Raw genomic sequence first — 24577 nt, forward strand, 5'->3', positions numbered from 1 at the left:
ATAAAACATTGTTTCATTCTACAATCTAACTAGCTGGACCTTAATCAGTACACAAGAAATTTTATAAAGTCAAACTTGAATGCAGACTTTAACTGTCTGATAGAGTTTAAAAGCTACAAATCAAATTATAGCAAGCGCAAAATAATTTTCCATACCTTGCCCTTTCTTTTGATCTAGAATTCTTGTTTCTGACAGTTTTCTTTTGAGAGAAGGCGAAGTTTCAGGAAATGATTTTGGTGTAGACTGCTTAATATTTTTTAATGATTCAAGTCTCTAGAAAAAATAAATAAATCAGCAAATAAAACAGCTGAGGATTATTTCCAGGGTTCCAAATCATAGCAGAAATACCAGAAATACTAATACTAAGAAGGAAAAAGTACAATTGAAAACACCTTATACGGTTATGTTAAAAAGAAAGTGCACTCTCTGAGTTCTATGGATTTATATATTAGAACATAGTAAAAATTAGCTGGTCCTTAGCAGTTCTTAAAAACAGGAAAATACAACTTCAGATGAAAAATACATATATTACACCATGATATTTATTTTACAAAAAGAAAGCCAAAATGGAGAATCCACATGTGAAAAACTAAGTACACCCTTACTATTTCCATTGGTATGAAGAGGCTAAATAACAGCCAGATGCTGCTAATCAAATACTGATGATCAAGTGATCATCAGCAAGTGTAACTACGTCTTTAAAACTGAAGTTTTATGACTTTTCTGGTCTGCACTACCTACATGAAGCACTACTGGCAAGGAATGGAGTAAATACACAAGAACAGCAAAGAATATATTCAGCAAATGACTGGCTCATCATATCAGAAGGGTTTTAAACTAAAATAGAGGGGGAAGTCTTCAACACCCTTAGAACCTAATTCCAAGCAAAAACCACTAAATAATCAATTAATTAAAGAGGATTAAAGGGATTAAAGAGAAAGAAGGGAAAAAGGGGAAAAACACAATGAAGCAGAGACTGATAGAAAGGATGGAAAAGTTTCAAAGTAGGATATAAGATGTAAGAAATATACCCAAGACACATACACAAACACTCAAACTTTAGGGAACAAAAAGGATGAACTTGAAGTACTAGTACATGAAGGTAGAAATGTTACAGTTGCCATTAATGAAACATGGATATGAAAGTCATGATTGGAATGTAGTAATGGAAGATACAAACTATTAAAAAAACAATGGAGGATTTGATACATCCAAATATTATCAATATGCAAAAATTACAAGATATATTTTGATATATATATAAAAATGGCTGTGTGTATGTATGTTCCAGCATAACTCTGGAAAGCCTCAAGCAATTTCAACCAAATGTGGTACACAGATGTCTTACCCTCTGGAAAGAAATACTGTGGAGATAAGATGCCCCTAACACCCCTTGGTGTGTGTGTGTGCTTGTGTTCCAGCATAACTCTGGAATGCCTGGGCCACTGAAATGAAAAGAAATTAATTATATCTATAGTGTCAAATCACAGTACTTTTGACAGTGACAGTGTGCATTTTGGATTCAAGTTCTGTTAAGATACAACCTGTTATGCCTTAAAATGACTTCTACTGTATAGCACAGTGGAGTTGCCATGGTAATGGCTTTATAGTACTCCACAAGGGGGCTTTCGGTTGCCAGACTGGGAGTTGTACTATCAGGCCTCGGTACTTACTTGGGTGAAATTGGATTAATTTGAGATATAAAAGGCTATTAACTTTAGAGGGACATGATCTCCAGTTGGGTTGGGATGCTTTTCTTTGATATTAGAAAAACAAAATACACAGCTATTTCCAAAGACACCAGATTAGAAATGTATTAATAATAGTTTGGGCAAAAATTAAAGAACAACACTATTTGAAAATACCAGTCTGGCTCTCCACAATGGCAGATTTGATACATCCAAATATTATCAATATGGAAAAAATTACAAGATATAGAGATATTTTGAATGAAAAGGGGGAATTTAAAACTAAGCAAAAACTGAGTAATCAAGGGATTGATATAACATGGGGGCCACAAGTGCAGATACAATCTCGATATGAAAAAGATGCCAAAATGTACATTTTGTATAAAGAACCAACAAAATTAAGATCAAATACTAACAGGGACAGATAAAAAAACTAATAAAGAAATTGTATAACTGTTTATTAAGTATTAAAACCTATCCCACCAACAAGATTGGCAAGGATTTTTAAGGACATGTCCACTAAATGTTGGAAATGTAATCAGACATCTGGTTTGTATTATCATATGTGGTGGACATGCCCCAAAACAAAATGATATTGGACAAAAATACATGCATGGTTGGAAAAAATGACAAAATAACACATAGATCTGAAACCTGAAAGATTTTTGCTGGGCATCCTACTGGAAAAATATAATAGAGGGAAAATATATTTGATCTTACATGTATTAACTGCAGCTAGAATTGTATTTGCACAACACTGGAAAAGTGAAGAAATCCCAACAGATGAAAATGTAATTTAAAAAATATTAGAATGTGCAGAGATGATAAACTAATATTGACAGTTAAGGAAAAGGAGGAAACTGAATATTTTTTGACATGGGACCTGTTTTATCAATGGTTGGCTAATAGAAATAGAAGTTGAAAACATGGAAATATAAGAAGTAATGTTATAAGAGAGTTATGTTAAAATGGATAAACAAATATTATTACTATAAATATCAATGTAATGACTATTGCTGTAAAATTTTGATGATTATTTTCTAAAATAACACATACCCAGGCAACACACTGTTCAATTGAAATTGAATTTTTTTATAGGTTGTAATATAAAAATAAAAAATTTTAATTGAAAAAAAATCCAAGAAGAAACCAGTATAGTTGCACAAAGATCTCTCTGATAAACTGAAAGACAAAAAGGACAAATTTAAAAAATGGAAAGAGAAAACTGTCAGAGTATCTGCAGATAGCCCTAATCTGCAAAGATGAAGTCAGGAAAGGAAAGGCTCAGAATGAACAAAGACTTGCAACAAAAATCAAAGATAATTAGAAAAGTTTCTTTCCACATATAAATGACAAGAAAAAAGTCAAGGAAATAATAGGTCCACTTAAGAGAAAAGATGGCAAGGAAGAAACAGAGAAAGAGCAGAACTGCTTAATTCATTCTTTGCATCACTCTTCATGCAAAGAGAAACTGCAGCCCAACCTACCAAAAACATAACCGTGAAAGATAGACTAGAAATAAAAATTAAAATAAGCAAGGAAATGGTTTGAGAACACCTATCTGATCTTAACAACCTAATTCCTGGTAAGCTAGAAAAATGTGGGATAGACAGCATCACCACAAGATAAATTTGTAACTGGCTGACAAACCATACTCAACAAGTCATCTTTAATGAAACAACATCTACATGGACAGAAGTAAGCAGTTGGTTCCATCTTAGGCCTGGAACCAGGGGTGGGATTCAACCAGCATTACTACCGGTTCGGTGATTACTGCGTAAGATAACCTTAGGCTATGCCTCCTGGGCAGCTGAAAAGCGCTGTGCGCAGGTGCGCAGCATTCAAAAAGCCTCTTTTCCCCTGCTTTTTCAACCTCAGCTGTGCCGCGCAAAGCAGCTGAGGTTGAAAAAGCAGAAAATAAAGAACAAGTAAGTCCTCAGGTGGGCAGGTGGGCCAAACAGCAGCAAACCCAGAACCGGTTCTGTGTCTGCTGCTCTTCAGAGCTACTGGCTCTATAGAACCGGGCAGAACTGGTAGCATCCCACCCCTGCCTGGAACTCTTCAATATCTTCATAAATGACTTAGATGAGGAAATAGAGGGACAACTCATCAAATATACTGAGGACACTAAGCAGGCTGGAATAGCCAACATCCCAGATGACAAACTCAGGATCCAAAAAGATCTTGACAGACTTGAACAATGGGTCCTATCCAATAAGATGAAATTGAATGTGGAGAAAAGCAAAGTTTTTACACTTAGGCAAGAAAAAAAAAACAAAGATACAAGTACAAATTAGGGAAAACCTGGCTCAAAAGTAGTGACTGTGAGAGGGATCTTGGTGTCCTAGTGGACGATCACTTAAATATGGGCCAGCAGTGTGTGGCAGCAACTAAAAAAAGCTAATACCATCCTTGATTGTAGAAAAATAGAACAAAAATAATGTGAAGTAGTAGTACCGCTTCATAAAGCCTTAGTAAGGCTACACCCAGAACACTGCATTCAGTTTTGATCACCACACTACAAAAAAGATTTTGAGACTTTGGAAAAAGTGTAAAGAAGAACAACTAAGATAATTAAAGGCCTTCAGATTAAAACATATGAAGAATAGTTACAGGATTTGGGTTTGGCTAGTAAAGAGAAAAAGGAGGGAGTCAGGGTAAAGTAAATAAAGGGAGTCAACTTATTTTCTGAAGTACCAGAGGGCAGGATAAGAAACAATGGATGGAAACTAATCAAGGAGAGAAGCAACCTGGAATTAAGGAGAAATTTCCTAACAATGAGGATAATTAACCAGCTTGCCTTCAGAAGTTGTAGATGCTTCATCAATGGAGGTTTTTTAGAAAAGATTGGACAGCCGTTTGTTTGAAATGGTATAGGGTCTCCTGCTTGAGAAAAGGGTTGGATTAGAAGACCTCCAAAGTCTCTTTTATCTCTATTCTGATTTATTGTGATTGATTATTTTAAGAACTGCTAAGAACCAGATGATTTTTACTATGTCCTAGCGTGTAAAACCATAGAACACAATGAGAGTGTGCTTTCTTTTTCACATGATTGTATGTATATAAAACAATTAGGAAAATGGGTTATCTCTTTTCCATTTCATTGTTTTCAAGAACAAATTTATACTCAATATAGCATTAAATCATATTTTAAAATTCAGGTAGTCCTCGACTTACAATCACAATTGAGTCCAACATTTCCATTACTAAATGAGACAGTTATTAAGTGAGTTTTGCCCCATTTTATGAGCTTTCTAGACACAGTGGTTAAGTGAATCATTCCAATCGTTAAATTAGTAACATGGTTATTAAGTGATTCTGGCTTCCCCATTGACTTTGCTTGTCAGAAGGTCACAAAACTGATAACTTCATACAGGGGAAATGCAGTCATCGTAAGTATGAATCAATTGCCAAGCTTCTTAACTTTGATCACATGGCCATAGGGATGCTGTAATAGTATTAAGTGTGAAAAGTGATCATAAGTCACTTTTTTCAATGCCGTTGTGAACAGTCACTAAATAAATGGTTGTAAATTGAGGATTACCTGTACTGTTCCATTGCTATCAATTGTATATTTCTGTTCTAACATCAACAGGAAAATGTATCAATTTCATTTTTTATAAAAATAAATCTATGATCTTTATGATCTTCAAACTTTCCCTTATCTTGGTTTCCAAGAAACTCTATATCAGGGAGCTGAATAACTTTAGACTGATTGCTCTGACATCTTTGAGAAGTTAGTACTGGCCCACCTGAAAATCATCACAGATCTGCTGTTAGACCCTTTGCAGTTTGCCTACCAAATGAAGAGACTGTCAGATGATGCTATCAATATGACATTGCAATCTTGCAACATCTTTAATACACAGGTCCTTTCTATAGACATCAGTTCAGCATTCAATACCATAATTCCAGAAATTCTTCACTCTAAACTGATTCAGCTAGTTGTGCCTGTCTATCCTTATAGGTGGATTACTAGCTTTTTGACAAATAGCAAGCAACAGACTAGGGAAAATCACATCAAGCACCTGGACAATTAGTACAGGTACCCCTCAGGCCTGTTTGTTCCTTCTATTGCTCTTCTCCCTATATACCAATGACTGCATCTTTAAGGATTCTTCTGACAAAATAATGAAGTTTGCAGATGATACAACAGTCATTGGTCTCATTCAAGACAGTGATGAATATAAACAATAACATCGAGCACTCGGATAATCACATAAGCAAATTGCTCAATGTGATTTTCCCTAGTTTTCCCCGATATTGCTCCGTTTTTAAGTGCCCCATAGGTACTCAAACACTTTTCATTTGGAGACTGGAAACTTCTGAGGGCCATAGTCTCACACTACTTCAGGCACCCATCTGCTTTTGCAGAGAATGGATGCCTGAAGTCCCACAAGATCAGGGCACTCAGAAGCTTCCATGAGGCTTGACGCAATGCAATTTCGTGGCCCCAAAGCCCCACTTCAGCATGCAAACGCTTTTTCGGCCGACCTGAGAGCCTTTGGAGGAGACTCACCAAAGCTGCCCACCACTCCAGAAGTGGCAAGCAGCCTCAGTGAGTCAGAGAAGTTGAGCAGGGCGTGTTCATCCTGCTCTCCCTCTGCTCTCACCGCCCACCGGGAAACAAGGAAAGAAACAAGAGAGGCTGGAGAGAAAACCGTTTGCTAGATCTTCGAAAGGGAAGGGAATCTCCAAAGGCCTGCTTGTGGAGCCCCGACGTGGCAGGATGGGCGGGAGCAATTCCATGAGGTATCTGTGGGTGGGGGGAGGCCTTCGGTGGTCTGAAGCAGATGGCCTGTTCCATCACTAAGCACCCCATGGCCTTCCCCCACCCTGAGATACCTCATGTGCACTTAATAACCTGTGCATTTGATTAGCAAATGCATGTGCGAAAGTAGGGAGTGATCACGGTCAAGTTACGCAGTTCACTCCTACGAATCCTTGGGTTACAAATGTAATTAGCAGCCTCCATTACTTTTGCAACTCAAAGACTACCTGTATTCTACTCTACTCCAACCTATGGTTCTGCCTTGTCAAAATTAAAAAAAATACAAATAGTACAAAAACCTATCCCATCCAAAAGTTATACAAAGTATCAGAATCAATTACAGTTGGAAGCAGTTTATTGATGTGGATCTCCTCATCTCATTTATTTTCTATGACAATTTTCATAAGGGGCTACAATTTACCCTTATTTTATTGTTGTCCTATAAGTTTTCCTGCATGTGCTGGATTAAATGGACAATCAAGATAGCCAAAAAAGCTTGGTCCATGTGGATGCACTGTTTCCCTTATTTTAACAATATATTGATTAAATGACAGACTAGCTAGAGGAACCAAATCAGATATATTAAAAGTGAAAAGTTAATGTATTCTTACAGTATGATATACATTAAACTTCTCTTACCTCCTTATGCTGCTTTCCATGAGCATGTGTTTGCCACAACAGTTCACTCTTCACAGTCACATTGCACAGAGAGCAACTTAAATTCCCCAAACTGTTATATGTAGTCTTGCAATTAAGAAAATAAATTCAAAAATAATCTCTCAAAACTACAACATTCTTTTAAAGATTATTCTGAAAACTTACCATTGCAAATGTAGCTACACATTTTTCTGTGACTAAACTTGAAGTATAGTACCTGAATTGCTATTTTTTTCACTGAACTTCAGGAAGAACCAAATGAAGATAACTAAAGCAATCAAGTCACAAATTATATTTTCTTTTTAAAAATCAGCTTGGGTTAGGGTTTGTAATCATTGTTAAACACAGGCTTTAAATTCCCTCATGAACCTGATGTTATCACTTTAATTATGTTTTACTGAAACAAAACATACTAATACTGCTTTTACCAGTAAAAATGCAGTGAATCAATAAAAACAAGACATTTGAACAATACAGCTAGTCTTTGACTTACGAGTTCATTTGGTGACAACACCGAAAAAAGTGACTGATGACTTGACTGTCACACTTATGACTGTTGCAACATCCCCATGGTCACATGATCAAAATTCAGATGCTTGTCAACTGGCTCATATTTATTGCAGCATCCTGAGCTCATGCGATCACTTTTTGTGACCTTCTGCTAAGCAAAATCAATGGGGAAGCCAGATCCACTTAATAACCATATTGCTAACTTAACAATTACAGTGATTCATTTAACAACTGTTGCAAGAAAGGTAGTAAAATGGGGCAAAAGTCACTTAACAAATGTCTCCCTCAGCAAAACAAATTTTGGGCTCAACTGTAATCATAAGTCAAGGATTACCTGTAGAGAATGGAGGAAACTCATTGCTGGAGGAATCTGGTCTTCACTTGAATATAAACTGGCAACTAGGCTACATTTAGATATTTTACTAAATTCTTTTATTCTTCCTCAGTATGGCATACTAAACATCCTGCCAGATTTGTTGTAGCAGAAAGGTAAACATACATAAGTCTGGAATATTCTACCTGACTCTGTGGCTTTTTCCCCAAACCCCAAAAACTTTAACCTTAGACTTTCTACTATTGACCTCACCCCTTTCCTAAGAGGTCTGTAGGCCCCCTGCATAAGCATAAGCATACCATCCCTGTGCTATTGTTTCTTTTTATTTTTCTTATATGTATCCATTTCATGTATTCATAACTATGTTTATACTTATACCTATTATCTTGTAAGCAATTGACAAACTAAAAAAAAGTCTTTTAAGAACTAAGAGAGAGGAGCTTAAAGGAAATGCAAAAGTTTTTCCATCCAGTTAACCCACTCCTTTAGGAAAATACATTTTGATCAGATTGCAAACTCTGGTGTAGAGTCTTTGTATTTTTGTTTCAAACATGCATAACACCCTATTAATTGCTATATTTAAACAATCCACAATATGCAGGGTAGCGATAATAAACTAAAATGCCTACCCTACAGAAAAAAAGAAGCGAAGAGCGAGATTTAGTTCACTGTCACTTCCAGTGAGCAACCGAGACAGACAAAACTAAAAATAAACCTCCCTGTCGCAATAAGGGGGGCATCTCGCCCGAAGAAAAGGTAGGATATCTAACGTAGGGCGAATCGATTTTCATTTTCCCCGCAGCCGACTCGCGCTGTTTGGTTCGCATTAATCTCCGCAGCTCCTCTTGTCCCATTGTACCAACAGATCGCCGTTTTCCTCGGCCCGAAGTCGAAGCAGCCATGACTGCAAAACAAAACCTTGCCCCTTTGCCGATTTCTCTGCCACGATACTCAACGTAAAAAAAACGCGATTACACATTGCGCCATGGTCGCAGAGATTGTACGTCACGTGGAGTCCGTCTCAAAAAAATAATAATAACAGTTCTCTGTGTGAGTGCTACTTCAATTTTGAAGAAAAAAAAGATCGATTCAAAATTAATCCACCAAGGAAAAGCAAATCTCTTGAGATTGGAGATAATGCCATAAATATTTTTCTTAACATGTAGGGATAGGAAGCCGAAATATTTAGGTGATTGTGACGTATAATTATATTTTCCCGCGTTAGATATGAGGTATGCCTGGGTCTGAAGGAATGAGATTCGATACAGCTATAAGATTCTGCTGTAATTCTGGTTTTATATAGATAGGAAATTACTATTTTTAAAAGTTTAATTAGATAGTTTTATAAGTAATATAGAACTATATTACTGTTGCATTATCCAACTGAAATCAGCGCTGTTAGCGTTCTTTCAGTGTTTGTGCTATAAAACAATACAGAATAACAAGAGTTGAAAGGGACTTTGGAAGTCTTTTAGTTCACTCTCCTGACAGAAGTAAACAATTATATGATAAATAGAGACAATTTTTAAAGAAACAATTACAACAAAACAATGGGAAAAGTTTTGGAAAAAATAATTTTTTTCCATGTTGTTACTGTAAAAAGAGAAAAGTACAAAATATTTTTTTATATAACAGAATAATAGTTTGAAGGGATCTTGTAAGTCTTGTAGTCCAACCCCATGCCCAAGTAGGAGATTCTAGTCTATAGCATTCTGGACAAATGATTGTCTAATCTTGTTGAGGTAATTCCCTGTTAGGAGAATGAGTGCATACAGGGAGATGTATTTGAGAGAAGTGTTTGAATAATACACACACAGCACACAGATACACTGTACAGTAAATGTAGGTTTATTTTACTTTCAATAAAAGTTTAAGCAAAGTTCAAAATACACTCCAAAGTCATTCACAGGTAAATCAGTCAGTTTTCAATCCAGGGATAATCCAATAGCAAAGTCCAGTGTCAAAAACAGTTCAGTATCAGACTTACATCAAATCCATGAATATCAGTCAATTAGGAAAAATGGAGGAACAGCAATACTTTCCAACAGAAGGAAACAGAGACTGACTCACACTCTCTTCTGAGACTAAGACTAAGACAAACCAGATTTCTGGCTCCATCTTATGGCCGTTTGAGAAACCACACCTAATTACAGTTTTGCATTTTCTTAAAGATACAGTTTTAAAATGTTTATCCTGGTTTATATATTTCTAACCCAAATACCTGTTAGGTGACTTATATTCCTAACATTCTCCCCTTTTGGGTAAGACAATATATACAACCTTACATTATAAGTCCATAATCTTCACAGCTAGCCTTATGTTTTATAGAGCTTTGGGCCTTTGTAAAATGATCTGCTATATTGTTTTCTGACATAAAGTATTCTAGCTTAATCATCTTACTTTGCACACATTGTCTCACATTTAAATATCTTAAATCTGTGTGTTTCGTTCTTGTCTTAACAGCAAAATTTGAAGCCATCTGTATTGCTGATTGATTATCTTCATAAACAACAATAGGATCTGTTACATCAATTCCCATATCAATCAATAATTGCTTATACAAAACTAAATCTGTACATAATAAAGACAAACATGAGAATTCAGCCTCCATTGTTGACAAACTTAGATCTTTCTGTCTAATAGACCTCCATCCAATCAATGCTTTTCCCAATAATACTACAGTACCCGATGTAGATTTTCGTGTATTTATGTCTGTAGCAAAACTTGCATCAGCATATGCAGTTAAATTCAGTTCATCTTTAGGCTCCAAATACAATGCATAATGCATTGTTTGTTTCAGATATCTTAACACACGTTTAGCAGCTTGCCAGTGCCTTTCAGTTGACTCAGTGTTAAATCTCACTAATTGATTAACACTGTATGCAATATCTGGCCATGACCAATTACTGAGATAAGATAAACTACCAATCAAGGACTGATAAATGTTCTTATCAAAAATAGGACTTTGAACATCACTATGGCTAAACTCCTGGCTCATTGGTGTCTTAGCTGGCTTACAAAGTTCCATTTTAAAACTTTTTAGTAATTGGTTAATTTTATCTGCCTGTGAGATCTTGTATCCTCCCCTAGTTCTATCTATCTTTAAACCAAGATAATGTTTGATTTCTCCTAATTGTTTTATTTTAAATTTCTTTTCCAATAGTGACATTATCTCAGTAGCTTCTTGTTCAGTTTTGGTAATTAATGCTATGTCATCAGTAAATAATAGCAACAATGAAATTACACCATTACTTTCTCTTTTAAATAAACATGGATCAGCCATGCCAGCTACAAAACCTATCTTAGTTAATTATTTAACTATACACCAGTTCCACTCATATCCTGATTGCTTCAAACCATAAAGACTCTTTTTCAATTTCCAGCAATCAGTTGTATTATCAGCTTTTATACCTAAAGGTTTCTTTAAATATATAGTGTGTTGAAATGGTGCATGCAGATGTGCTGTTTCTACATCCAAATGATTTACAATATATTTCTCCTTAGTTGCCCACACTAATGCTGCCCTTAATGTAGTAGCCTTCAGACTAGGTGCAAACACCTCATCATAGTCATTTGCTGTCTAATTAAACCCTTGTGCTACTAACCTGGCTTTATGGGTAACAGTCCCACCCACACCTGTCTTTAGTTTATAAATCCATTTACACCCTATGGCATGTTTACCTGGTGGTAACTTAACGTTTTCGTATACCTCCAACTTTTTTAATGATTCCAATTCCTTATCCATTGCTTTCTGCCAAGCAGCCTGATCCTTAGCATGATACAGTTTCAGTTCACTATAATTACTTGGAACTGTATTCACTTGGCATACAACACTAGCCTGATATATATCAGCTGGTCGTGTTACTCAGGTTGAACATCTTGGTAATACAGGGCTAACTGGTGGACTTTCCTGTGCCACTTGCTCCTGTTCTACTTCTTCCTGTGCCTGTTCTACTACTTCCTCCTGTGCCTGTTCTTCATCTTTAATGGCTATTCATGGTTTATTTATTTTATCATTAGGGACTATTTGGGTGTCAATAATAATATCATTGCTGGATTCCTGTTCCAGTTTATCCCATCCAACGTGCTCAAGAAATTTTGCATTAGCACTACAATAAACATGAGCTGTGCCTTGATCCCAGAATCTAAATGATCTATGGTTAGCCTCATAACCCACAAAAAATAACTTCTTAGCTCTATGTTGCCCTTTCATTTTTACTTGTGAGGGAATATGCACCCATGCTGGAGCTCCAAATGTGTGTAGGTAACTTAAATTTGGCTTTCTGCCATGCCAACGAGTGAATGCCAATTCACCAGTTGTTGTATTAACTACATTGTTTAAAACATGGTTGCTACACATTATGGCTTCACCCCACAGTGTTTCAGGCAAACCTGAATCAGATAACATAGTGCGAGCCATGGCTTGTAATGTTTGCCCTCTTCATTCTACAAATGAGTTATGTTGTGGTCTGTAAAGTGCAGAATGTTTATGCTCAACACCAGCCAATTTCAACATAGTTTGGAATCTTTTGTTAACAAATTCAGTCCCATTATCAGTGACTAAAGTAATTCATTTTTGTCTCAGCAACCCTTAGCCAGTTAAAAAAATGTTGGAATGTTTCTGTTTTGTTTTTCATAAGATAGCAGAAACTGTATCATGAGTAATGATCCATAATATTCAAAATATAGCAGGTACCTCCTAAACCTGGTTTCTTAGGACCAATTATGTCAGCAAACACAACCTCTAAAAGTTCTTTGGTCTTAAACCCATTTAGTCTGTTTGCAGGAGTAACCTTACTCTTCTCTTGGCTACAAGCATTACAGTTTAAATATTTGCTACAGGGTTTCAATTTTACTCCCTCTGACAATTCAACAGTTTGTTTGAGCATTTTGAAATTAATGTGCCCCAGACATCTATGCAGTAAATGTATACGTTCATCATGTGGCTTAACATTGTTATAAACTGAATTAGCCATCTTCAACTGGTCATCATGTATCACATATAAATCATTTTCTAATGTAGCAGTAACACTTTTACCCTCTTTCTCTATTATACAGTTATCTCCCCTAAAGGTTACTACATAACCAATATTAACTAAAGTCCTTACTGATAATAAATTAAATTTCAGTTTAGGTACATATAACATAGTTAAATGTTCATTTATGCAAGAACAATATGCAGTACCTGTTAGGAATAACATGGTTACCTAACGTAGTTTGGGTAAAATAATATATATAAACTATGATAGTGAGTTTAAGTGTGTGTCACTTTAAACTGCAAAGCATGTAATTTTGGGTGCGGCTGTAAAATCGCCATAAGAGGGAGCAAGAGAACTGGATTGATTGCTGGCTTACTGGATTGCTTGCAGACAATGATGGATTGATGGTTTGATAACTGCGTGTTCTCTTGCTGTTGCTGAGGGAAGACAGGAGGTTTGACTTCTTTATATCTCTAACTGCGAGGAGATATATTGCTGGACTGATATTTGTACGTTTACTGACCTCTTTTTCGACACTGGACTTTGCAACTGATTAATTCCCCGACGGACTGAAATAGTGAATGATATATGGACTGTTTGACTATGCTAAAACTATTACTGGAATAAACTATTTAACTAGCACAGTGTATCTGTTTTACTGAGTGTAAGCTACAAAAACGTTTGTCTCACATATTTGCCTGCCTGCCTGACTGCCGTGCAGATTCTGCTAGGGTGTATATCCCTAACAGTACCTTGACGAGACGCTTTAATCTTCCATCCATTTGCCAATGATACATGTTGTTTACTCGTGGACATCTTTACAAACCCTTTTCTATCTTTAGTAATGCATTGCAATGCTCCACTATCAACAACCCACAAATCATGATTTACAGTTGAATTGCTAGACATAGCTAAACTAACATTCTTCTTAGCCTTCTGGTGATTACCAGTATTCTGTTGTTTTCCTTTTTTACATAATTTAGCTATATGTCCCCTAGCCCCACAAGAAAAACATTTCCTAACAGTATAGGCAGTTGAAGACAAATCCTCTTCTTTTTTTTTAAATAAAGTTTTATTTGGGTTTTCACACATACAAAATACAAGTAAAACATCTTTTTTTCAAAATAGCATGGTCCCGGGTTGAACTTCTTTATACAGACACAAAACTCAATTTCATGCTCCTTTTTGTATTCTATTCCATATCTTATACTATTTTACATTTTCTATATAGTTTTTCCCCTCTTTTAATTTTTCTCAATTTTATTTTCATTATCTCATCTCAATTCAAATCATTATATTTATACTTTTGTCTGTTCTGTTTCAATTTCATATTATCTTTTCTCATTAAACAAATTTTCTCCTGTAGTTACTAATTGGAGTATGACACCTTTATATCTTTTAATTACATCCATTCAACTCTTATTTAAACTTCAATATATACCTTAAGATTATGACCTTCAATATAATACATAATACATAACTTCCAATCAAATTCTGCTTGGTACATTCTTATAATACACACTAGAATTCTTGGGGAAAAAAAGATTATAAATATATGTAATTATAAACCCTCATTCCATTCCAATTCAGTTCTATCATTAATAATCATTAAATCTTAACATCTTTAACACTTCTTTTCAATTAAATATCATACTTCCTTAAAGACACATATAATCTCCATAATTAATTTTTCCTTTATTTCTCTTCACATATGTTTTGTAAATCATTAAATATTCATTTTGTTACATTTATTTATTGACAAGCGTTCCACTGAATTACGATAGCTATTTTATCAAACATTTTAATCATACATTGTTTCATATTTACTAAAATTATTTCTGTTTCTAATATAACATTACTATTTTATGTACCTTTACAGAATCCCTTTTTCCATTAAATTTTCACCCATATCTCTAAATAGGCCCTGTTTCTCTATATTTTGTTTCTGTCCTTTATAACTTCTTTTCCTTTCTTTCTTCCCTCTCATCTTCTCCCTCCCCTTTTTACCCCCTTATCTCTCTACTTCTAATTCTCTCTTCTGCATTTCCCTCTTCTGTTGCTTTCTGACTTTATACTTATTTTTCACTCTATTTTTTGGGGTGGAGTTGTTTTTCCCAATCTTAAACTTTCCATTCTCTTTCTCCCCTTTCCTCCCCCCCCCCGCATCTAAGATTACTTGTTCATTAAAGATGGCTTCTTCTTTGTCGCAATCTTCTTGTTCTGCAGGCATTTCTTGTTGTTTCTCATAGTTCCAAATGTCCATTTCCAAAAACTGAAATACGAAGCCAAAAGAGCCTCTCCCTTCTTGTGCATCTTCTTTGTACTTTTTAAGTTCCATTTTCAGTTCTTATAAAAGTGGGGCCATTTTAAACAGTTTTAAACAACCACCCAGTTGATTTTAATCATTCAAATACAATAACCAAAAATCCAGAAATCATCAAGTAATCCAAATAGTCCCATTATTTCTTTTTCCACTTTCTCTTCCTGGAGTTTTTGTTGCGATATTTCAGTTAGAATGTATCTTTTGGAAGTCTTGTTGAGATTTTACTGTAAGTTCTTTTTAATTCCAGGCAGTCTCCTCCCTTCCAGATCCTGCCCTTTTATTCTTTTTCTATTCTTTCCTCTTTTCAAAAGCTTTTGATTATCCAGAAATCTTTATTATCCCTTTGACTTTTTATTTTCAGCATTAAATGCTTATTAATGTCAAAGTGGATTTTTCCCCCAATTTCTTGCTTAAGTTTCTTAGCTGTCAGTATAGGAAAAGGAGAAAAAAAAAACCAAATCTTTTCCCTTTTCTCTCTCCTTCGCAGCTTAAAAATCTTCTTAGGGAACAATGTTATTGTTTTTTTTAAATAGTTTCAATTCCAGGGTACCTTATTTGTTGCTTTTGCTGTTTGACCCAGTCAACCAAAACTTTCTCTTCTTATCTTCCTCTTGCACATTCTTTTCCAGTTGAGTTCTTTTTTGTGGTGGCCATTTCTGACCACCACTACAACCGCCTTCGGGAAAGGGAGTAATGGCCAGCTGGGGAGGAGAGATGTGTCTCTCCTCAACCCTGCAGGCAGTCTCCCCCTTCTTCACCACCTCTACGGGGTGGCTTAGCCCCTAAACCAGCCAGCTCGGGGTATTCCAGCGGCAAGCACGGATCGAAGCCTCACAGAGACGAGGTTTCGGTCTGTCGCTGAAGAAGCTCAAACTGGAAGTCAAATGCTCTTCTTGTGGTTGTTTCTTCCTCAGTTGGTCCCTATCCAGCCATCTTCTTGATTCTTCTAACAATCTTCCAGTTATGTCACTTAATGTCAGTTTATCTCTGGGCAGGACTTCCAGTGAAGATACATAGTCATCATAACTTTCTTCCAATGAGGAAAGAATGATGTAAACTTGATGCAGTTCTGAAAATATCAATTATTTTTCATGTAGCTCTTGAAAAGTTCTTTTCATGAAGTTTAAATGAGCTAACATATCTCCACCTTTCAGAAGATGTGCTCTAAACAATTTACGTGTAAGATGTATGTGTGCACCTACACTATCACAAACATAAATCATCTTCAAATTCTTCAAACACCTAGCAGCAGACTCTTCTTCACAAATATGGACTAGCTGCTGGTCACTCAGTGTTAGTCCAATTATACAAAGAGCTCGTTCATTGTTCTGTTTAAAGTCAGCAATCTTCTTGGCATCGTCCTCATTTTCTGGATCCCAAGCATTTATATCCGGTGGATCTTGAACTACATTCCATAAACCTTCTCTACGCAGAAGTAGACTGCACTTCATAGACCAGGAAATATAGTTTGTTCCATCCAACCAGGTTATCAGTGATAGACTTGTTGAAGTGACTTGTGCTATCTTTTACGAGGATAGTAACCCACAATTAAACAGTAAACAGCTGTCTGTATACAGTACTGTGTATTCACACTAACTCTCAGTTATCTGAGCCTGGTATGGCCTGGGCCCATAACCAGTGTTGAGGTAATTCCCTGTTAGGAGAATGAGCGCATACAGGGAGATGTATTTGAGAGAAGTGTTTGAATAATACACACACAGCACATAGATACACTGTACAGTAAATGTAGGTTTATTTTACTTTCAATAAAGGTTTAAGCAAAGTTCAAAATACACTCCAAAGTCATTCACAGGTAAATCAGTCAGTTTTCAATCCAGGGATAATCCAATAGTAAAGTCCAGTGTCAAAAACAGTTCAGTATCAGATTTACATCAAATCCATGAATATCAGTCAATTAGGAAAAATGAAGGAACAGCAATACTTTTCAACAGAAGGAAACAGAGACTGACTCACACTCTCTTCTGAGACTAAGACTAAGACAAACCAGGTTTCTGGCTCCATCTTATGGCCGTTTGAGAAACCACACCTAATTACAGTTTTGCATTTTCTTAAAGATACAATTTTAAAATGTTTATCCTGGTTTATATATTTCTAACCCAAATACCTGTTAGGTGACTTATATTCCTAACAAATCTCTTCTTAAAAATCTCGAGGGATGGAGCACCCACAACTTCTAAAGGCAAGTTCCACTGATTAATTATTCTAACACAAAACATCTCCTAAGTTCTGGGCTGGATTTCTCTCTGTTAAGCTTCCATCCATTATTTTATGTCCTGCCATCGGGTACTTTGGAGAATAGATTGACCTCTTCCTCTCTGTCCCTCAAACATTAGAAGACTGCTATATCACCCATACTGTTCTATTACACTAGACATTCCTTGTTCTCACAACCATTCATCATATACTCTCCCTACTCACTCCCTACTCCACTCTCTCTACTTATCTTCATTTCTCTTCTGGTAACTCTTATTATTCAGTTGCTAAGTCTTGCTCAATTTTCTGCAAACTCAGGAACAGCACACCAGTGCCCCCCATCCTCCATTGTCTCCCAGAGTTTGCTCAAACCCATGCCCAGTACATCAATGACACTATTTAACCATCTCATCATCTGTTGTCTTCTCCTTTGCCTTCTATCTTTTCCAACATTAGAGTCTTTTCCAATGAGTCCTGTGTTCTTATTTGGAGATCAAAATATTTGGGCTTCAGGTTCTGCCCTTCAGAAAGTCAGGGTTGGTTTTCTTTAGAGTTGTAGTCCATGTAGTCCAGGGGAATCTCAATAGTCTTCTCCAACACCATAATCCAAAACATCAATTCTTTGGCACTTAGCCACCTTTAGGTTCCAACTCTCAAAGCCACTGGGAAAACCATAACTTTGACTATACAGACCTTTTTTGATAAGATAACGTATCTGCTTTTTAATATGCTATCTATTTTTGCCATAGCTTGTTCCAAAGGAACAAGTGTCTTAATTTCATGGCTGCAGGAGCCCAAGAAAATAAAATCTATCTTTGCTTCCATTTCTTCCCCTTCTATTTGCCAGGAAGTAATGAGTCCTGATGCCATGATCTTAGTTTTTTTAAATATTGAGTTTTGAGCCAACGTTTGCATTTTCTTCTTTCACCTTCATCAAGAGATTCTTTACTTCCTCTTCATTTTCTCCCATTAGAGTGGTATCATTTGCCTATCTTAGGTAGTTGATATTTCTCCTAGAAATCTTCTGGCTTGTGATTCATCCAGCCTGGCATTTCTCAAAAGTACTCTACATATAAGTTAAGTAAGCAGGGTGACATTATGCAACCTGGTTGTCATCTTCTCCCTATTTTAAACCAATCTGTTGTCCCATGTCTGGTTCTAACCATTTCTTCTTGACCTGTATTACAGATCTTTCAGGAAACAGGTAAGGTGGCCTGGAACTCCCATCTTTTTAAGAACTTTCCAGTTTGTTGTGATTTACACGATCAAAAGTTTAGAATAATCAGTGAAGCAGAAGTAGATGTTTTTCTGGGACTCCCTTGCTTTCTCCATAATCCAGTAAATGATGGCAATTTGATCTCTAATTCAAAGTGAAGCTCTTTGAAACTCAGCTTCTACTTCTACTATTCTCAGTTCACATATTGCTGAAGCCTGGCTTGTAGGATTTTGAACACGACCTTGGTAGTGTGTGAAATCAACGCAATTGTACAGTAGTGGAACATTTTTTGGCATTGCCCTTCTTTGGAATAGGAATGTAAACAGACCATTTCCAATTCTACAGCCATTGTTGAATTTTCCAAATTTGCAGGAAAGTACAGCACTTTAACAGCATCATCTTTTAGGATTTTAAATAGCACAGCTGGGATACCATTACCTCTACTAGATTTATTATTAGTAGTGCTTCCTAATACAAAGCATATCCATCCTCACCTTATGTTACCAGTGTCGAACACATACACAATAAAGTATAAACAAAAGTTAGCTATTACAGGAATGAAATGTTTGAAAAAAGTTGCTGGAATTACTAAAAGGGATAAAGTCAGGAATGATATTATAAAGAAAAGAATTGGAATAAAATCAGTATTAAACTACATACAAAGATATAGAATATAGAATACTTTATTGGCCAAGTGTGGACACACAAGGAATTTGTCTTGTTGTAAATATTCTCAGTATACATAAAAGAAAAGATACATTCATTAAGAATAAAGAATCATAATGTACAACACTTAATGATAGTCATAGGGTACAATCAGCAATCAAATCATACTAGGAAAACAGTCAATATAAATCGTAAGGATACAAACAACAAAGTTACAGTCCTACAATCACAAGTGGGAGGGGATGGGTGATAAGGAGTGATGATTAACATTAATAATAGTGCAGACTTTGTAATAGTTGAACAGTGTTGAGGGAATTATTTGCTTAGCAGAGTGATGCTTTCGGGGAAAAACTGTTCTTGTGTCTAGTTGTGCTGGTGTGCAGTGCTCTGTAGTCTCATTTTGAGGGAAGGAGATGAAACAGTCTATGTCCGGGATGTGAGGGGTCTGTAAATGTTTTCACAGCCCTCTTTTTGACTCGTGCAGTATACAGGTCCTCAATTGAAGGCAGGTGGGTAGTAACTGTTTTTTCTGCAGTCCTAATTACCCTCTGAAGTCTGTGTCTGTCCTTGTTGGGTTGCAGAACCAAACCAGACAGTTATAGAGGTGCAGATGATAGACTTAATAATTCCTCTGTATAACTGTATCAGCAGCTCCTTGGGTAGTTCTGAGTTGGCACAGAAATAACATTCTTTGTTGTGCTTTTCTGATGAGGTTTTTGATGTTAGGTGTCCATTTTAGGTCTTGTGATACGATAGAACCTAGAAATTTGAAGGTCTCTACTGTTGATACTATGTTGTCTAGTATTGTAAGAGGTGGTAGTATGGGATGGTTTCTTCGAAGTCTACCACCATTTCTATGGTTTTGTGTGTGTTCAGTTCCAGATTGTTCCGGTTACACCATGAGGCAAGTTGTATAACGTCCTGTCTGTATGCAGATTCGTCGTTGTCGGGAATGAGACCAATCACTGTTGTGTCATCAGCAAACTTCAATATTTTAACAGATGGATCATTTGAGATGCAGTCATTGGTATATAGGGAGAGGAGAAAGCACACAGCCTTAGGGGGGCCCTGTACTGATTGTACAGGTATCGGATGTGATTCTGCCTAGCTTCACCTGCTGCTTCCTGTCTGTTAGGAAGCTTATGATCCACTTACAAGTGTGTTTAGGTACCACTAGTTGGTTTAATTTATTTAGAAGAGTGTCTGGAATGATGGAATTGAATGCTGAACTGAAGTCTACAAAGAGGACCCTTGCGTAGGTATTTGGAGATTCAAGGTGTTGTAGGATGTAATGCAGAGCCATGTTAACAGCATCATCTCTCGATCTATTTGCTCGGTATGCAAACTGCATGGGATCTAACAGCGGATCCATGATGGTTTTCAGGTGGGACAGCACAAGCCTTTCAAAGATTTTCATAACTACAGATGTTAGAGCAACTGGTCTGTAGTCGAGAAACCAAAGACAGGAAATAAAATGATTTGACAGAGAAAGTCTGGGAATTCCATATCATCATGCATTACATCATGTATACATAAAAAGAGAAGGTCAAAGAGCATAAGGCAGAACCAGATGAAGATGGAAAAACAACATCAACTACACACTACAACAGCATCAAATAAGAATGGTTGAGGTGCAAAAAGTGCAAAAGTTAATATTTTGTATCTCCCTTGACACCAGAAGGCACCCTTACTGATTCATATCACCCTCAACACATGCAGCACCTCACACACAATTACACTTCTATCTGAACCTAGGCCACAAAGATAACATCACCACCAGATGCTGGCTACAAACCATACTCCTTAATGGTACTACATCCACAAGGAGAGAAGTAAGCAGTGGGATACCACAAAGCTCCATCTTAGGCAGAGTACTCTTCAATATCTTTACAAATGTCTTTGATGAGGGAATAGAAGGGGAACTCATCAAATTTGCAGATGATACTAAACTAGCAGGAATAGCCAATACCCCAGAAGACAAACTCAAGGTCCAAAAAGATTTTGACAAATTTGAACAATGGGCCCTACCCAACAATATGAATTTTAATATGGAGAAAAGCAAAGCAGGAAAAATCAAAGGTACAGATTAGGGGAAACCTGGCTCAATAGCAGTAACTGTGAGAGGGACCTTTAAGCAGCCAAAAAAGCTAATACAATCCCGGGTTGTAGAATCAGAGGTGTAGAATCAAAATCACATGAAGTATTAATGCTGCTTTACAAAATCCTAGTAAACCACACCTGGAATACTGTAACCAATTTTGGTCACCATACTACAAAAAAGATGTTGAGACTTTGCAAAAAGTTCAGAGAAGAAGAACTAAGATGATCAAAGGCCTGGAGACTAAACAATATGAAGGGCTGCAGGTTTTGGATCTGGCTAGTCTAAAGAAAAGAAGAATTAGCGCAAAGTCAAAACTCTTATTAAGAAGTAAGTTATTGTCTACTTTTTCAAATGCCTTACTGAGTTCCAAGTATACTATGTCCACAGAATTTCACTGGTCCAGCATTTAGTCATTTTATCAAAGAATTAAATAAGATTTGTTTAGCATGACCTGTTTTTTGACAAACCTGTGTTGGGTTCTGATATAACTTTACTTGCTTCTAAGTGTTCGCAGATCTATTGCTTGATTATCTTTTCCAGGATTGGTAGCAATAGTAATAGTATTTAGACTTATATACCACTATATAGTGCTTTACAGCTCTCTCTAAGTGGTTTACAGAGTAAGCATATTGCCTCCAACAGTCTGGATCCTCATTTTACCAACCTGAGAAGGATGGAAGATTGAGTCAACCCTGAGCCGTTGAGAATCGAACTATTGGCAGTAAGCAGAATTAACCTGAAATACTGCATTCTAATTACTATGCCACCATAGCTTGATGTCAGACTGATTGGTCTGCAGCTTCTTTGATCTTTTTTTCATTTTTTGAAGGTGGGAACCATATCAGTTCTTTTCCACTCCTCTGGTATTTCCCTGATACTCCAGGATCTATGAAAGATATAGTTAAATGGTTCTGAGATCACATCTACCAGCTTCTTCAGACCTCTGGGATGTAATCAGTCAGGTCCCAGTGATTTGAATTCATTTAGAGTGGATAGGTGTTCTGTTAACATTTTCTTGCTTATTTCAATTTGTATTCCTAGTCTGTCTTTTATGGTTGTTTTGGTAGGTTGCATTTCTTTATGTGTGAAGGCAAGATGCAAAGAATTAAGCAGTTCTGATTTCTCTACTACTGGTTACTTCCTTGCCATTTTCTCCCATTAGAGGACCGATTATTTCCTTGACTTTTTTCTTACTTCATTTTGAGCTTTAGCTTTCCTGACTTCATTTTGCAAATTTGGCTATTTGTTGGTGTGCAACCATGGTGGTTTCTTCTTGGATTTCTTGTTTTTCTTTTTCAGTGGTATTGTGCTGGATTGTGCTTTTATGATCATATTTTTCAGTGTTTCCCGTGTTTCTTGAGTTGTTTTCCCAATTAAAATTTTCATTCATGGAATCCTTTCCATGCTCTATCTAAGTTTGTTAACATCAGCTCTTTTAAAGTATAAGACACTGGTTTTATTATGTTCTATTGCTTCTTAGCTTGTTCTAGAGTATCTTGACTCACACACTCTTCCATAACTGGTTTATGTGATTTCAAAAATGATTGAATTGCTATAACATACGAACAACAGGTGAAGCTGCAAGTGCTGATGAAGAAGTTGGCTAACACTTTCCAAACTGCATGAGATTATAGTAGAGGGCAACTATTCAGATCTTAAATGTGGAGGAGACTGGGCTACACTCAGGGGTGGGATTCAAATTTTTAACAACCTATTCTATGGGCGTGGCTTAGGTGGTGGGCGTGGCTTGGTGGTCATGTGACTGGGTGGAGATGGCTTGGTGGTCGTGTTATTGGCTGGGTGTGGCCAATTCAATATCACTCACATCGAGGAATGCATCTCCTTGCCTGGCCTCTCATGACTGTGAGGATGCTGCAACAGTCGTAAGTGTGAAAAATGGTCATAAGTCACTTTTTTCAGTGCCATTGTAACTTTGAATGGTCACTCCACACAAGCAAAGTACCAGCAAAGGAGGGGGAAAAAACTCCAGAGACATTCCTGAGAGAGGAAGTCTAGTCCTGCCAAGAATGTAATAAGGGTTAACGGAGAGGCAGTTTCTGAAAGCAACACCAGAATGTTTCCTTCCTGCCTTCCTTACAGGATTAGGCCAGTAATTTCTTCTTTAAAAAACAAAACAAAACAAAGTTTTTATTTTTTACAACAAACATACAAACAAAACATAAAAACATAAAACCATCTTTCAATTATATACATACAGTGTGTCAGTTGGTTACAATCTTTTGTGCTATCCTTTTTTACCATTACTCACAAGTTATATAAATTCTCACCTTATCGATCTAGCTTGTGCTTATATAATATCAATTATTAAACATTCATTTAACTATTTTTCCATCATTTTATACAAGATATTTTAATTTTCATTATGATTTAATCTTATACATTAATCCAATGGTTATATTTTTTTTGTTGTGTTCTATATCAATCTATTAACTTTTATTGTAAGGCTTACTAATCTATTTTTTTTACCATGTCTTTTTATCTAATCATTGATAAAATAAACCCCATATCATATAAAATTGTTTATCCTCTTGTTCTCTAATTTCAAATGTCAATTTACTCATTTCGGCACAGTCCATGATTTTCTTAATAATTTCCTCCTGCATAGGTATTTTTACATTTTTCCAATTCTTAGCAAATATAAATCTAGCCGCTGTTAAAACATTTACAATCAAATACTTCAATTCTTTACAATATATTTCTGGTATAATTCCCAAGAAAAATATCTCAGGTTTAAAGTCTATGTGTTGTTTTGTCATTTTTTCCAACCATGTGTGGATTATAGTCCAATATCTTTTTGCATCCGAGCATGTCCACCACATATGGTAATATGAACCAGGTATCTGATGACATTTCCAACATTTATCTGATTTATTCTTGAACATCCTCGCAATTCGCGTCGGGGGTAAGTGCCACCTGTAAAACATCTTATACAAATTTTCTTTTTTTTTTAAATTTTATTGGTTTTTAAAAACAAATATAAACAAACAAAACATAAAAACATCAAGCTATCTTCCATATGTGTACATACAATGTGCCGGTTGGTTTACAAATTGTGTTGTGCTTCCATTTCGTAGTCTTCAATTACAATTACATTGCA

The 24577-nt window shown here is 36.2% G+C and overlaps 1 protein-coding gene across 1 annotated transcript in view; it reads right to left on the reverse strand.

The window, feature by feature from the left end:
* ZNF830 (zinc finger protein 830) overlaps positions 1 to 8913 on the reverse strand; it is a 34143-nt gene extending 25230 nt beyond the window's left edge. The window contains exons 1-3 of the mRNA XM_087947142.1: positions 8731 to 8913; positions 7099 to 7203; positions 156 to 273 (exon numbers count right to left, since the gene is read on the reverse strand). Coding sequence (XP_087803268.1) covers positions 156 to 273; positions 7099 to 7203; positions 8731 to 8862 — 355 coding nt within the window. The 5' untranslated portion in view covers positions 8863 to 8913. The remainder of the gene's footprint in view (positions 1 to 155; positions 274 to 7098; positions 7204 to 8730) is intronic.
* Between the last annotated feature and the right edge of the window lie 15664 nt (positions 8914 to 24577).

Source organism: Notechis scutatus, chromosome Z (genome assembly GCF_049901735.1).
Source record: "Notechis scutatus isolate UNSWTSFEM ecotype Mainland chromosome Z, rNotScu1.2, whole genome shotgun sequence".
Classification (NCBI taxonomy): Eukaryota; Metazoa; Chordata; class Lepidosauria; order Squamata; family Elapidae; genus Notechis; species Notechis scutatus.